The 17,210-nt window shown below is 40.1% G+C and overlaps 2 protein-coding genes across 2 annotated transcripts; one reads left to right on the top strand and one right to left on the bottom strand.

The window, feature by feature from the left end:
* The first annotated feature begins 5,197 nt into the window (after positions 1–5,197).
* Positions 5,198–12,469, top strand: cilp (cartilage intermediate layer protein, nucleotide pyrophosphohydrolase). The gene is made up of 9 exons (XM_004543235.6): positions 5,198–5,330; positions 6,102–6,233; positions 7,216–7,269; positions 7,419–7,688; positions 7,829–8,011; positions 8,118–8,420; positions 8,539–8,647; positions 8,731–8,879; positions 8,979–12,469. Exons 2-9 carry the CDS (start codon positions 6,170–6,172, stop codon positions 11,339–11,341), a joined length of 3,495 nt encoding a protein of 1,164 aa, XP_004543292.1. The 5' UTR covers positions 5,198–5,330; positions 6,102–6,169; the 3' UTR covers positions 11,342–12,469.
* eif3jb (eukaryotic translation initiation factor 3, subunit Jb) lies at positions 12,078–16,981 on the bottom strand. Its single transcript, XM_012917012.4, has 8 exons — positions 16,824–16,981; positions 16,588–16,676; positions 14,343–14,400; positions 14,152–14,249; positions 13,967–14,063; positions 13,290–13,460; positions 13,109–13,182; positions 12,078–12,923 (listed from the first exon to the last, which is right to left on the bottom strand). Exons 1-8 carry the CDS (start codon positions 16,834–16,836, stop codon positions 12,795–12,797), a joined length of 729 nt encoding a protein of 242 aa, XP_012772466.3. The 5' UTR covers positions 16,837–16,981; the 3' UTR covers positions 12,078–12,794.
* Positions 16,982–17,210: the final 229 nt, after the last annotated feature.

Below are 17,210 nucleotides of genomic sequence, written 5' to 3'. Positions count from 1 at the left end.
CACCATATTTCCTCCCATTCTTATCTTACAATATAGTCTTCATGTATCCTGTAACCCTACCGTGTGCTGTAGTTGCACCTTCTGTCCGAATTCTGTTTGCAGCTGCTCTGCAAGAGATGAGAGACAAACTCCACAATCACCATGCAAAGTGTTGTTTAACTTTCGTAAAGCAAGATCTGTGCATTCTGTGTGAATAACTGTATTCCAAGGGCAAACAGGCATGTGAGTATTGTTTCAGGACTTTCCTTTAATCCGCAGAGCGGTGAGTAATTTAGTGTACTGAAACAGAAGAGACTTGTATGTCTTGTAGACAGACTGTACGTTACAAAAGCAGACAGGACAGCAAGGAAACAGAGGTTAAGCAGAGAGCACTGGGGGGAGGGGGTGGCTACTGGTCCCTTTAATGACTCTACCAGTGAAAATATGCAGAGCAGCTTCTGCTTCTGTCATTAGGGGCCCGGCATCACACAGAGGGAGAGAGAGCCCACTCTACTTCCTTCTGGGGGAAAAAGTGGTTGAAACTCAAGAAAATCAAGATTTTAAAACCTTTAGAAGATACATTTGACTTTGGAGAAAGCTCAGCATCATCAGAGAGCACAAAAACTACATCTCTGATGAAAACCAATAATTCCTGATAGAATGATTTAGGGGTTTCTCACAAAAGATGGTTTTGTGTTTTGGGATTAGATTAAAATAACTGATGCCTTCATTCATCATTTACTGAATATAGCACCAGGTTTAAAGCCCAGAGTAACTAAAGTTTCAGCGTTGATGGAGAAGGAAGGTCTTCAGTCTTTATATTCCATCACAGGTCAAGGATTCAAAATGATGTGTGGATGTTAATGCTGTGCCATTATTAACCAATCACATCACCTAGATTATTTTTTATCTTATCTTGCTTCTGAAATTTAACCAATTCTTTAGTGAATAAATTAGAGTGTGGCTGAAGAAGGAAACAATAGGAAAATCTGTGCATTGTGTAGAACGATATAAACTATTTTATTGATCTGTAATTGATACATCAGTGTGGGCTTCACTTTGATAATAATTGCATTTACCTCTTCCTATACAAATGCTACATTTTACTTCACCTGGTTATTTTCCACCACTAGTGGAATTTTCCAGACATAAACTTTATTTAACCCAACACTGGGGAAATTCGCTTGTTACAGCAGCACAGGAGACAGGAGGAATTAGAGATGCATTAGAAAACAATAAAAAAGGGACGGGGGCAGACTGGTAATAATAATAATAATAAATAATCAATTTTTTTAAAAGCCAAATGTTCAGATGGTTAATATATTCAGTAAATAACACCAAGGTTTTCCTTTTTATATGTACATAAAGTGCAGTAGGAATTATAATAATATATATACATATTAATATTATTTTCATGTCCTGATGATGCCTGATCATCAAATTGTTAGTAATGTTAAATTTTACACTTAAATTTTGCAGGTGAATCAGCATCTAAATTGAAGACTTTAAACTGAAACTTATCTGACCTGTGAGTGCTTTGGGGTTCTATAGCTCCAGTTGCAGCGCAAATTTGTTGCGATCACGTATTTTGACTGTAGAGGAAGGAGTTTAGTGTTGTTCTCTCTATATTTCTGGCTTTACAACCCTATCTCCTGAGACTTCAGTCCTGTAATTGATGGTGTGTCAGTTCAGGATGTTCTAAGGTTGTATAACAATGGTGTAGAGCTGCCAGTAAGAACCTACATATTTATTATCAGGAAAGAATGCAACCCGCCTCCCACCATTTGGATGATTGGCATGTATCCCACGGGGGCTAAAACAGTCTATTAACCACAAACAATGCAGGAATTTATGCTGCTGTAGTATCCACTGCTACACTAATACCTCTGGTATCAAATGTCAAATGCTTTGACTGCTTACCATTTGGGATTTATTTATCTTATGTGTAAAAATGCAATTTAAAATGTATCCAGTGACTATAGTTGTCTGATGTGAAGGTATCCATTTCATATATATACTTATATATGAAATGGATTTCATATATATACTTATATATGAAATGGATATAGTTAATAAGTAAAGTGCTTCAATCTGTTTTCCATCACAGACCAAAGACAAACGATGAGTCACCAATAAAAGACCAAAATTAAACCAATGATGATCACAGAATAAAAGTGCAGTTTTTTCAGTCATGTGAAAAAGAAAGTTGTCACAGTCAAGTACAGCCTGTGATTCAGTAGCTTATAGAATCAAATTTAGCAGCATTAACTTGAGATAATAGTTTTCCGTATGACTTTTCTATACCACTGTTATAGATTTGATGCTTGCTTTACTTGTGATCCTTGTCCTGTTACGTAACCCCAGTTTGGTTTATTTTTTGGACAGATGACCTTATATTTGACTCTAGAATACTCTGATATACGGAGGAGTCCACAGTGGACTCAATGACTACAAGGTGCCCGTGTCCTGTGGTTGCAAAACGAACCCAAATCATCTCCCCTCCATCACCATGCTTGATGAGGCGATGAGGTGATTGTGCTGATGTGCTGTAATGTTTTGTTATCCCTAAACATGTGGTTCCAGAAGTCTTGTGGGTTCTTCAGATCCAACTTTGCAAACACATGCTGTCCTACCATGTTGCTTTTTTAAGAGGCTTTCTCACAGCAAAACTTTTTTAAGAGTGTGTTTTAGCTTCAGTGTAGAGTCTGAGATGTAGCTCCTGGCTTTCTTTGCAGTTTCTCTGAACATTGCACAGTCTGACCTGGGGGTGATTTTTCTGGGATGCTGATCCTGGGAAGAGTGTGCCTTTGTGGTAACCCACAGCTGAATCCTCCAGACCAACCACTAAAACTTTTGCTTTTGTAGAGGTGCTCAGACTTGCTGATGAAAGTGCATTTGGGTAGCAGCTGCTACATACTCTCTTAATTCCTAACAAAAGGTTTTTCTCACAGTATTGCACAAACTTTCGTTTTCACATGACTTTAAATAATTACTAAAACGACTGGCGGATAAAACAAATTTCCATTTGTTTGCTAAATGTAAACTGTAACAGATATTTAATGGCCTGTTGATGGGAGATCTTGCCAGAGGCTGAGTTAATGCCATCCTGATGGTAAACAACCGTCTGCCTTGGCACAGTGCAGCTTGAATAAAGTGTGATGAGGATCAGCCTCATCCTCACTTCATAAAAACAACTTGTCTCATTTGATGTAATTCCACAAACTCTGCCCAACAAGATGTTTCTGTTGCCTGGAAACCTGACTTTGTGTGTTTGCTTATTCAGTCACTTTTCCTCCCATGAAGTCATTACTCGCCTCTTCTGTCCTTTCATTTATAAAGACACAAAGTTCATTTGTCATAAAGTGCCATAAAGTTGTCTTCACTAAAAACCTCTTTAGTGAAAGTGGTGGCTGATGTCTAAGTTTCTGGCGAATATGTGATTGATATTTATTACGCTTAACCAGAGTATAAATTTGTTTTAGTGAAAAGTATTGCAAATACAGCCTCGTTACATCAATTTCAGATTTTCACGCTCACTCGACCGTGTCGATGAATACGCTATTTTTCCATGAGTGCCTTTTCTACACGTAAACAAAGGCAGAGCATTGCTTTGGCCCTTTATCTGCCTCCAAACTTGACCACACTGACGCTTATTTTCTCTCCCCAAACCAAAGCACCTCTGCAAAGGAAAGTCAGTAATTGGTGGAAACTAAACATGAAGCTTCAAGGTTGTTGAACCTGATTGTGTTGGGTTTTTCACCTCCGGAGAACCCTGTGCTCACAGACATGCGACTGTATGTGTTTTATGTAATAAGCAGTTGACCAAACTTTGCCACTGGCATTTGTCCTTTTACCTGGCCTGAGGCCTGTGGTGCAGGACCCGGTTAAATTCTTCCGCTGCAGGTTGTTCTTTGCCTTGTAATTGACAAAAAGACGTCAGCTAATAAATGTTCTGTGGAAAAACAACAGATACTGACAATTTTACAGGATTTCTAACAGACATGACAGACTTTGCTCCTCTAGCTCGCTCTGTGACTCTGTGCCTCTTTGTCTGGTTTAACATCACTGAGGGGAAAAAAAACACTTGCGTAAATCTATGTTTTTAATAACATAGATTTACGCAGCAGAGATGAGCTGGAGATAACAATTCAGCGTTATCTCTAGCTCATCTCTGCAGAGCTTTTTTGTTGTTTCAACCTGCAGCTGTTTTCTCTTTTGTCTGGAAAAGCTCTAAATACCAAACACCAGACAAAGGTAGCAGCTATCTGGTGAACATAGTGGAGCATTTAGCAGTTAAAGAGCTAGACTTGTCCCTCAGGACTTTGTAGAGACCAAAATCGGGCCCCCAGACTGTACTTTCACTAGGTCAGGAAATAAATGAATGGTAAAATGTTGCTGCTTCCTGGGTACGTGTGTCTATAAGCAGCTGTTTGGTTGCTGAGTCATAAGACGTTTTTTAAAAAATGTGCATTTCTAAATGTTATTATTATCATCTTGTACAAAATAACCAAATCTTCAGTTAGTAGTACGCAATCCATACAGACAAGTAATCCAAGCCTGCATTTGACAGCACCTGTTTAGGTTTCATTTGGTTTCCTCTGCCACCAAAAACTTTCGGGCATAATTCTCCTCTCACTGTGTCCTTGATCTAGCAGCTGGTCCAGGGGCACTGCACAGAGGTTGCTCATTGATTACACAACAAAATGGAGATAAATGCACATGCAAACAATTAATTCGCTCAAACCTGCTTCACATCTGAGAGTAAAAAGAAAGAAAAAAGTATAACTGAAGATTTTGTCTTCTTCGAATGGTCAAAATCTGAATTTCTAATTGCTACAAATGCTTTTTTTTTATTTCTTGTGCCTATCACAAGATTATAAAGTTGATGTGGAATATCTGAATCCCCAGCTCTTCCAGCTTAAGAAGGAAGCATGCAGACTGAGAGCAGAGCAGAGGACAAATGCCCAGATTGACCCTGACAGCACTGATCTTGGGCACGGGGATCGATTTTATTAACACCAGCATGTGTTGGTCAGAACCTCTGAATTTCCCATCTTATATATGTAAGACTATATAATAGCTGTTGTGCGTCATGGCTTTTATAAGAAATGTGATGAATTATAAAGATATTAGTGCAAAGATACTGTGGCACGCTGCCACAGAGGGAGGGGAGGGGGGTGTTGGCTGAGGCAAAGAGGGAGGAGGTATAAAGGAGACATGAAGGAGTGTGTGTTGAACCAGAGGAGGGAAGAACTGAAGAGGAGGAAAGAAATGTGAAACAGAAGTATAACGGGAGAGAAAAGAAGGACATTCTAAGAGAGAAACAAAAACTAAGCTCAGAACAGAGAAAGGTAAGTAAAAATCAGTTTACTGGGCTACACAAATTCATGTGTCACAAGTCTGTTACTAACTGCTGAGACTGCACAGAGATGTGGCAACACTACATCAAAGTGAGCAGCTGTACTTATGGCCGATGTTGGTTGATTATGTTACAGAAAGTGGAGGGTTTATTCAAATTCCAGAGCTTGGAATTTAACTAGTGCCATTTGTGACTGGAATCAGGTGTCTTACCTGTGGCCTTATTCCGGGTTAGTCTTGCTGATACGAGTTTTACTATTAGTCTTTTTTTCTTCATTTCCTTCAACCCATCCATCTCAAGCCTAACTAACGTGTTGTTTCATTAACACTTTCTCTGTTCTTTCATCTTACAAGCAAAGGTGACAAATTAGTCTGCAGTGTACAATTTTTAAAGTGTGCTAATCTGAACCTTCTGTGTGGAGATTTGGACGGTGAGGCCAGTGTTTCAACAGTGGATGCACAAATGTTTGAGTGTTCCCCTGACAAATACTGATGACTAACACAGATGTGTAATCTGAGGGGGAAGGGGGGCTCTGTCCAGCCATGTTTGGGGGGGGGGGGGGGGTTTCATCCCAAAAGCTAAAAAGATCAAATGTATAATGGTGAATATACTTAAGGACAAATTTTCAATCTAAACATGAACTATTATTTTATTACTTTTGGCAGCTAATGCAATAAGTCAGTTTGAGTGTCAATACATATTTTAAAATTTGGATGGTTTTATCAAACGCTGCTAACATGAAACACTTTTTTCTCCACTGAAGTTCCTTGTGAGAAGCACACATACCAGGGGTGAAAGTTCAAGTGTCAAACGTGGCAGAAGAGTGTGAAAATGTCGCTGAGGTGTCTGTTCATTTTCTTGGGAATCACTGCAGCCACTGTTGTTACAGCTCAAGGTGGGTCTCTCACAAAAAGCTCCTTTTGTCATCATTTGAGTAAAAAGATGATTAAAGAAAAGTTACAAAGCATCACAGCGGACACGCATTCGCGCATCGTAATGCCGTGTAAAGAGTATAGAGTGCAGTGATTTGCAAACCATTTGATTAGCATGATTGATGACAATGTATCAAATCGTAAACGTTTTTCAAAGTTTTGTGCGGGAAAAAACCAAAGAAACATTGATGAAAGCGAAATGTTTGATAAAAGGACGTGACTGCCAAGTTCAGTAATGCTAAAAACATGTGGTGTGTAGTTTAAACTGCAACTGGTCAGTGATTGGGTACTAAAAAAAAAAAAAAAACTAGAGGCAGAGTCTTTCACAACTAAAGATGGGGGGCTGGAAGGCTTGACAACTCTGTGAAAGACTGCATGTTCAGAATAACGTTTCTCAACATAAAATTACAAAGAATTTGGGTGTTTCATCTGGAGTCTGTAAGAACATTGACAGAATGTGGAGAAATCTCTGGCCAAAACCACTGCTCAAATGTCTGTGATGTTTAGTATTTCAACAGGCACTGTACTGAACACAAAACTGATTCCGCAGTAAAAATCACTGCATGGTCTCTTACTCTGGCACCAACATCCACACTCAAACTCACTTAAATAATCTTTCTTTCCCGTTCTTATGGGCTGTTTAATAAAGTTTTTAATTTTTTAAATACATTTTAATTCAGTTAATAATTAAGTTTTAACTTAAACTTCAGTTTTCCACTTAAGTGGAAATGAAACATTACATGTATAAAGGCAAATTGACACTACTGAGCCCTGCTCTCAAAAACTGACATAGATGTAACTCTATGTCTGTAAAGCTAGATTTAATGCGTAAAAGCTCAAGTTTTTCAAATATGTTTAGCGCCATCTTCTGTCAATATGGAACATTACATCGCCATGACAAACGTGACATGAGCTAATCAAATGTTTGTGATATGTCCTTTGCAGGATCATGGAGACAAAGTGGCAAAGAGTCTAGTTCTGCTGTCTACCAAACAGAAGGTAACTTTTGTTTCTTAAAAATCCAATAAATTTTCTGACTGATATAAAGTGTTCTTTCTATCGTCTTAAGTTTTATGAGATATGTTGAACACTGTAACAATGAGGTGCTATTAGGACCATATTTATTTCCGCACTCTCTTTGCACATAGATAACTATCAGTGGTCGACATGGTTCAATGTTGATCATCCTGGAGGCCGTGGAGATTATGAACAGCTGGATGCCATTCGTTTCTATTACCGTACCCGTGTATGCGAAACTCCAAAGGCAATCGAAGCCAGAACCACTGAATGGATCCCAGCGCGTGAAACTGGGGAGACGGTCCATGCAGACCCGACTGTGGGCTTCTGGTGCCTGAATGAAGAGCAAGGTCCCCAGCTCAACTGCTCCAACTATGCAGTCCGTTTCCTATGTCCAAAAGGTTTGGCCATGAAAATTTTTTTTCTGTTTGCCTCTGTGCAGTAAAAAAGATCTATTTTTTTTGTTTGTTAAATTTTTTTTTTCATAATCTAAGTAAAATTACTTTTCAGAGTACTTCTATTTTTTTTTTCTTTCCCCCAGCACACAACAGTATTAACATTCAGGGAACCTGGGGACCATGGTCAGACTGGAGCCCATGTCCTGCCCTCTGTGGCCAAGTGGGGGTGCAACTTCGCCATCGAAATTGTCAATCTGACTCGCTGCTGTGCAGTGGGCCAAAATTAGATGGGAAAGCATGTAATGGACCTGAGTGCCCAAAGACAGGTGAAAAAAAGGCTTAATTAGGCTACACAGATAATAACATAGCACATATATGCAATTACAAATTTGTTACTAATAAACTTTTTCTTGTTTTTATGTTACTCCTTAGCTTGTTCCCTGCAGTGTGTGATGGGGCAAGCAAACTCTGACTGTGAATGCATGTGTGAAGAACACACAATGTTGGGTTCTGTACGCAGCGCTGGTGGTCTTGTCGCCAAAGGGGCCGCCATCCTTCGCTCTGGCAAATTCCTTACCCTTACAGACCACAATGGACATTTCCGCATACCCAATATCTGCCCTGATGGCAACACAACCCTGACTGTCAGGCTCAAGGGCCATGCCCCCCTTGATGTTGTTGTGCCCAAGAGCAGTGAGCGTACCTCTGTCCTCAGCGTCCAGCTAAAAAGAGCCGGTAGATGTCTATAGAATTACTTGTGGATCCAAATATGAAAGAATAATTCTGAACTGCATATTTACTAAAGTACAATCTGTTTAACATGTAGAGGTAATATTTTATTTCTGTTTTTTAGAGAAACTTCATGTGTTGAGCAATCCTGAAAGCAAGGTCAGGAGGGCAGGACAAAGTGCTGCCTTCTGCTGCAAAGTTGCAGGAACGCCACAGCCGGATGCATACCAATGGTAGGACTAATTATATTGGAATTTTAGACAGTAGACATGTTGAACTCCTATTGAATTATTTCATTTGTTTTGTAAACCAACAGGTTTCACAATAACACTCTCATGGAGAAGGAGTCAGAAAGCACCTTGGTCATAAGAGATCTGCATCCAGAGCAGTCTGGAGAATACTACTGCAGAGCAAGTGGTCCAACTGGAGCCATTAAGACTAAAACAGCTACTCTCAGGATCTTAGGTGCAGTATTAATTAAGTGAAAACACGTGCTGAATACACAGAAGTGAGAATTTTAGTATACGCAAACTAAATCATTTTAATTTCTTCATCTAAACACAGGCAGAGATGAGCATTCATGCAACCCTAAACCTGAATCCCACCTCATCCGCCTTCCACACGACTGCTTCCAAAACAGTACCAACTCATTCTACTACGATGTGGGCAAGTGTCCCCCAAGTACATGTGCTGAACAGCTCGACAATGGTATCAGGTGCAAAGACAAAGTGGCTTATTGCTGCGGTGTGGCAAAAATGGAGGAAAGACAGCTAACATGTCAGGGCTACCAACTGCCCACCATGGTGGTGACCAAGTGTGGCTGCCAGAAATGTGTGGACACTAAGTCCATTGTGCATGGTAGGGCCATTGCTGCAGACAATGGAGAACCAATGCGGTTTGGTCATATTTTTATGAATGGAGTCAGAATTAGTCGTACAGGCTACAAAGGAACCTTCTCTATCCAAATCCCCCAAGATACAGAGAGGCTAGTATTAACCTTCATGGACAACATGCAGAAATTTGTCAACACCACAAAAGTGCTTCCATTTAACACCAAAGGTGGGGCTGTTTACCATGAGATAAAACTTCTCAGAAAAAAAGCCCCTGTGACAATCAGCTCCACAGAAACCAATACTCTTGAGCTTGGGGAGGTAGAGAGCCAGGAGCCAATGGTTCAAATCCAGATTCCTCCCTATTCCTTCTACAAGGAAAATGGCGAAGTCTTCACGGGTAACGTCAGTGCTAGTGTAACATTTCTCGACCCCAGAGACATCTCCACAGCTGCCGCAGCTCAAAGTGATCTAAATTTTATCGGAGATGAAGGTGATACCATGCCACTGAGGACCTATGGCATGTTTTCAGTTGACTTTAGAGGTGAAGAAAACAATGAGCCACTGAATGCAGGTGAAGTAAAGGTTTCACTGGACTCTACTCAGGTTCAGATGTCAGAGCACCTCAACACCATGAAGCTGTGGTCACTGAACCCTGAAACTGGTCTGTGGGAGGAGGAGGGGAGTCTGCAGGTGGAGAAGAAGAAAAGAGGCAAAAGGGAGGAGAGAACATTTTTGATTGGTAACATGGAGATCAGAGAAAGGCGACTGTTTAACTTGGATGTCCCAGAGAACCGTAGGTGTTATGTGAAAGTTCGGGCTTTCCGCAGTGAACGGTTCATGCCCAGCGAGCAGGTGGAAGGAGTTGTGATCAGTCTCATAAATATGGAGCCCAAAGCTGGCTACTCCACCAATCCCCGTGCCTGGGGCCGATTTGATAGTGTGGTCACTGGTCCCAATGGAGCTTGTCTTCCTGCTTTCTGCGATGAACAGAAAGCTGACGCCTATACCGCCTATATCATGGCCAACCTCGGTGGAGAGGAACTGGAGGCTGTCCCGTCTGCTCCCAAATTCAATCCCAACCTCATTGGAGTGCCTCAGCCTTACCTTGGTAAACTAAACTACATGCGATCTGACCACGAGGACCCCAGAGTGAAGAAGACAGCATTCAGCATCAATGTAGCAAAACCAAGCCCCAACACAGCCGAGGAAGGTAACGGACCAGTGTACCCATTTGAGAACTTGAAAGAATGTGAGGAGGCCCCATTTAGTGCAGCACACTTCCGGTTCTCAAGAGTCGAAGGAGATCGCTACGATTACAACACAGTGCCCTTTAATGAAGATGACCCCATGAGCTGGACGGAGGATTACCTAAGTTGGTGGCCCAAGCCTATGGAATACCGGGCCTGCTACATCAAGGTCAAAATCAACAGCCCGCATGAGATCAATGTGCGGTCCCACAACATGGGCGGTACCCATCCCAAGACCGTAGGCCAGTTGTACGGCCTTCGAGACACTCGCAGCATTCGCGACATGGACCAGACATCTGTTTCAGCAGTGTGTCTGGAATTCAAGTGCAGTGGGATGCTGTACGATCAGGAACGTGTAGATCGTACACTGGTGAAGGTGATCCCACAAGGAAGCTGCAAGAGAGATCATGTCAACTCAATGCTTCAGGAGTATTTAGTCAACCACCTGCCCCTAGCTGTCAACAATGACACCAATGAGTTCACCATGTTGGCGCCTCTTGACCCTCTGGGCCATAACTACGGAATTTATACGGTGACAGACCAGGATCCCCGCACAGCCAAAGAAATTGCACTTGGCCGCTGCTTTGACGGTACTTCTGACGCCACATCTCGGGTCATGAAAACCAATGAGGGCATAGCGCTAACGTTTATTTGTGGAGACCGTGAGGTTACACGCCAGAACGTCTTTCAAACAATGCAGCGCTCTCAAGGTCAGACAGTAGGAACAAACATCGTGAGAGGGGAAAGCAGGCAGAACCAGCGCCGGCAGAGGGCAAACGCACCACGCAGCAGTCGTAGACGTAGCACCAGAAACCCTGAGGGAAAACGTACAAAAGCCAGAAACTAGACAAGAGGAGACCTAGGAACAACATGAAGACCAGACGATGACTTGCTAAAATGAAACCAGATGGTGTTAACATGTTTTTGTTTATACATCCATAAATATCCCCCACCCCCACTTGAAGAGTAACTAAACTGTTATGCTAATTTCTTGCATCTTCATCTCAAGGAATATGTAATGTTTCTTCCTCTCACTTTACATTACTGTGGCAAATATTTACTTGAAAATGTAAATAGAGTATTTATTACACAAGTATTATCATCTTTCCAACTGTACTATAAACAAGGACAAAAACAATATTTTTTTGACCAGTGATTTATTAAATTAGATGCTTATAAAACACTGCAGATGCTGTATCTTCCACATTGTATGTATCCAATTGTCCATGTAACATTTAAACTGGTCAACTGCTTAAAAAGAAAAGAAAAAAAAAAAAAAGACAGGAGAAAAACTCTCCTTTCAGCCAACTGTAGCCCATATGAAGACATGGTGGGGTGAAGCCCATAAGCCCCCGCTCCTCATCACACTTGATACAAGCCTGCAGAAGCAACAATTAGGAGACCAGTTGTAGCAAGTTAATCCACTTGCCTGATCCATACTTTTTTTGCATTAGTAGAAATCAATTAGTAATTTTCTGTCATGCACAAAAAACAAAACAAACAAACAAACAAAAACAAAAAAAACTAAGTACTGTTTGCTCCATATTTTCAAGGATATTCCAGAGATATCAAGAGAATGGCTGTGAGGTTTTAAAGTCACATTTATTATACTTCTCTATCCCTTTTATCTTACAGTGAATGTTGTGTGCTCTCTGCAAGCTTACAACTACTACGTTCATATTGCGTCAGTCAACCTTTCCAGAAATAAAGATGAATAATGGACTGAATAATTGTCTGCATTTGGCAACTGAAGTTATAGATACTATATACACTTGCCTGTAAGAAAATCATCCACAGGTAAGTGAGACCTATAATATATACATGACATTCTGTTTAAAGGATTTGCATAGAACCATGTGTTTCTATGTCACTAGACTTATAACTGCAATACTGTATCTGACATTTTGACAGGAGCAACATTTAATTTAAAAAGAAACAAAAAAAAAAAAAAAAAAAAAAAACAAGCCCTGCAAAACTCAGATAACAGCAGTTATGGTAGTATTCTCCGTTGTAGCTGGGTCGAGCAACAGATTCCGCGTGATTTGTTTGTGAGTTGAGGCTGAATGAGAGAGAAAAGGCAATTCCATTTGCATGGAAGGAGAAAAGAAGAAGAAGAAGAAAAAAACCGTGAGTGGCGAGACTGGATGCTCCCTGGTATAGTCCCTCTGGTCACTGAAGCAAAATGAAAGGGGCAAGACACAGTTCAGATTTTCCAGGATGGCACTGGACAGCATGAGAAGGTACAGCTGCATTTCTGACAGTCGGGAGAAGGGGAAAGGGCAGTAGTGATGAAGCCAGTGTCACATGAAGTCCTCATAGTCTTGGGCGTAGCCTCCATCAAACGCTGCATAGTCAAGGTCATCTTTGAGCTGTGCTTTCAAACCACCTCCAGCTAAGACCCCCTTCTTCTTCTTTTTTCCTTTGTTTTGCTGTAGAAGGCAAATAAAAGCGACTTAAACTAAATACATATATATTTGAAAACGACTATATAACTACAAACTTTTGCCAGAGTTTACTTTTTATGATTGGACATCGAGTAAGTATTGGGTGAGTAGCACCCCCTGCTGAATAGAAACTTAATTAACTTAATAAATGCAAGCATGCAGTCACTTACTTTTTCTTGTTTCTGTTTTTCACTAAGTAGGACTGACAGGGAATTACTGATTTTCTTCAAGTCATCTACTTCCACTGTAAGAGGAAGAAAAATAAGTAGTTATTGGACAAGCCCAGTGCATTTTTAATTTAAGACAAGTGTAATAAAAAATGTTCAGTAAAAGCAGGAAAAAAAGACTTACATGAAATACAAAGTTCCCGAAACAATGACTCCAAGAAACTTGAATAATGCACAGATTTTTCAAACTGGGTTATCTTTTCTTTTAGCATTTTTTCAAACTCTGTGAAGTCTTCTTTGGAAGATGGACACATGGCATCAATTCCAGTGACACTGTTTGAAGTGCTGCCAACACCTGAAAAATATTTAAAGGTCACCATTACATACATTAATCACAACAAGATGAACAATATCAGGTCTCAAAAATCCCATATCTGTAGTATATACTTTTGTTAGACATGCGGCAGTTTAAAAAACACAGAGTCTACAGCATCAGGACCACAAAACACAAATATTTTCCTCAAATCACAGCTTTCCCAAAGCATGTGTAAAGATCTTACTTAAAGCTTCAGCTTTTAGAGTCCACTCTAAACATTTTACAGATAATAGAATGGTGCATTGTTCCTTTGGAGGTGAGGTATAGTATGTGGCATCTACAGCAGGATTACTGGGACATCTGTGTAAAATGTAAAACCCAAACAAGTATTTAAGCCTTTTAAGTCTTAGTTAAATGTTAACTACAAGCAACAGCGACTAATGTATTGCAAACTAAATGTATTGCATCAGTTATACAACCTGATTTTGTGGAAGACCTCATATTCTTGATAAAAAAAAAAGTTTCTACACCTGATCCGGTCTTACCAAAAGCATCTTTTGCTAGCTCCAAGTCTGCGTCTTCCTGTAATTTCTTCACTCTTAATTTTTCTGCCAGCTGTTCTTCAAGAGTGAGCTCGTCTTCCTGTAAATAAAAATGTAAGAGTTAAGATATTATTAGAGATAAACGAGCATAGAGTCAGAAGGTTTACAGATGAGAAAGTGGGACTTACTTCTTGCTGTTCCACTGCCTCCTGTTGTTTCTTCTTCATCCGGTTTTCTTTCTCTTTTATCTTTTCACTAAGCTTTTTCTTTTCAGAAACCTTTGGTTCTGCAAATTAAAATAATGACATAAGAAACATAAAATCATTCAGTAATCAAGTATAATCCATTAGTGAAAGGCAAGCGGTACTGGAGTACAAACCTGGTTTCTTCACATCTGTTTTTTTCTCTTCATCTTCTTCATCATCGTCCCAGTTGTCCTGTGAACACAGAACGTAATGTGTGTAAGTGTTGCCTTTTTATTAATATCTATGCTAGAAGTTATAAATATATAGCCAAAGATGTACAATATAACCAAAAATAAACAAAACAAAAAACAAACAATAACAATTTTTTTCTGAGCAACATCTTAACACCTACAGAGTTAGACAACTTTACGAATGTAAGTTAGTTCAAAGGCTGCAATCAGTCAGAATTTTTATTTTAAAATAACAAAAAATCTAAACTTTTTAAAACTAAAATGATCAGTTATCGACATGCAACAGCTGCCACTTCATTTTCTGAAGATGAATAACTTTTGTTCTACCTCTTGTTCAAATTATTCTAGTCCTGATTACACTGGTGCAGATGTATATAAGCTGGATCGATCAATGTTACTGATCCAACAAGGGTAATAACTGTGTTACAGTACCAGGATAAAGAATAAAAATAGTACAGTCTACAGTCAACTTAAAGTACCACATGCACACAGTGAGTGCTTAATACTGTGTGATAATGCAGAACTTGTATATATTAAACAGTGGTTAAGAATCAAAAAAATATAACAACATTAAAGCTTAAGATTCTGTAATTCATGACAATGAGTTACGAGTTATGACATCAGTGTTAATTTATTAATTTTATCCTTTTTGGCTGCTACCTCAAAGCACACTGTGCGCTGTCGATCTTACGTGCTGCACAATAATGTATAATATTTAGTACTTACTGTTATATTCACATAGATCATTGTGATGATGTCGTTTATTATATTGCTCTCTTTTTCTTTACTTGTTTTCTCTTTTTTCTTTCTCAACAGGTGATCCAGGTGATTGATATATGCATTTGTCTGTTTGTTTTGTTGGTTTTTGCCCCTTATCACCATCCCTCTTCCCCGCCCGTTCACCTATAAATTATTAATTTATAGGTGATGACTCTTCAGACATCACTTGGGTTGTGATCCTGTAGATTGCTGTCTTATATTAAGATCCACCTTAAGTGTCACTACAAATAAATGTAATCCTATCCAAGAAGACACTAATTTCTAACTGAAATATCCAATACTTTAAACTGTGAATTACTACACAATAAACATTTGACAACCGGCCTGTTGCATTTCCAGCAGGTTATGAACAACAACAACAGCAGCAGCAGGATGAAAGTCGCCTGGGAATAAATGTAATTATCTTGAGTAAAAATTAACTTTGTGCTATTGTCTTATTTCCACAAAAATCTTAACCCTTCTTCCTAAACAATGACCATTTTGTACTACAGTGGACATAAAACCACCAGGCTCTTCAGTCTGGACGCCATATGCGACAGAAAACGGGAGAACTGAAGAGGCCTCTGCCAGCACTTTCCACAGGATCAATTATCTGAGGCTTCTGGACAGAGACCGTGCCAGCTTTCACGTAGCAGCCACCTGTATTACGGTATCAGCTGAACAGCGGCTTCCTACTGCCTGCTGTAAAGTCGGAAAGTTCCAGGCCTAGTTCTTGGCTGAGTTGAGTCATCAACCCAATGGATGATTTCATCTGAATGGGGCTAAAGTTGGTTAGCACGCTAACGCCGCCTCATACTCAACGTGACTCAAGCTGTGGGTTTGCCAGAGTAGACATAATTATGCTAATCTCCAATAATCGTTTAATGTAACTAAATCTGTGTAATAATGGGATGGACCTGTATATTAGGAACACATGACCAAATCACTCAATACTGAGGTTACCCAACATTAAAGCTTATTTACAGACGCAACAATACACGAGAGCTAGCAGACTAGCTAGCTCAAGTGGCCCGTCCGGTGAGAGATTTGCTTCAAGCACCGCTATCAAAATTCATGACACCAAGAGAAGTAGAAAACACTACTAACGTCCAAAATTTGATTAAACCCATAAGTATGAACTGGCACGCCATTATTCAGTTTGTTAACAATACGTTTGAATGACTGAAACTCGAATACCAGCATACCGTTAGCTGAGCTAGAGTTTCCAGAGGCTGCCTGTTGGAGCCACATGAGTTAGCATAAAGCTAACAGGGGTTCGGAGGTTCGGACTGACAGGCGACGAGAAACCACGACGAAGCGTGGCATTACATCCTATCGCTTTCTCGGTCAGCTAACAGCTCGCAAACAACCGGTGGCCGATTTTAAAAAGCGGCTCAGACTGTACCGAGTGTTCGTCACGATATTGTACCTTAACATCTTCATCTTCGTCCTCGCCTTCCCATTTGTCCAGCGCTGCCGCCTTTTTAATCGGTTCCTCCGGCTCGAAGTTGTCAGCGTCTGTAAAAACAACAACATGAGAGTCGTTAGGTCAGTCCACATCTGACACCCGGAGTTAACAATGAGAGGTGTATTAGGCCCTTAAAACACCGAGTGCGACAAGTAAATGTTGTACAGATAGCCATCCTTCCCAACTTAGTTTCTCACCCCAGTCCGCCATGTTGGCTGTGTTGCTTGTGTTTGACAGGCTCGCTGTACAGTCAGTGCAGCAGCCCGTTGGCCACGTTCAGAAACAGCTCCCACCTTCTGGGCGGCACTCCGGCCTTATCTAATGTCCACGGAGCACTTTCAGCACAACGACCCCGATATAACTAATCTCATCACGCCTTTATTTATTTCAATTGTAAACATGAGACGCTACAAGCTAGCTGAAGCCAAGTTCCACACATTTTTAAGTCGAGCATTGTAAAATAAATGTGTTAAAAGTACATTTTACATAATTCTTACATAAAGAGTCAAAACCTATTCTTAATCTCTTTTGGATACATTTGGATACACTACATATTATTTTAATCGAAGAAAAATAATTAATAA

Source organism: Maylandia zebra, linkage group LG1 (genome assembly GCF_041146795.1).
Source record: "Maylandia zebra isolate NMK-2024a linkage group LG1, Mzebra_GT3a, whole genome shotgun sequence".
Classification (NCBI taxonomy): Eukaryota; Metazoa; Chordata; class Actinopteri; order Cichliformes; family Cichlidae; genus Maylandia; species Maylandia zebra.
This window is presented reverse-complemented; position numbering and strand designations above follow the sequence as displayed.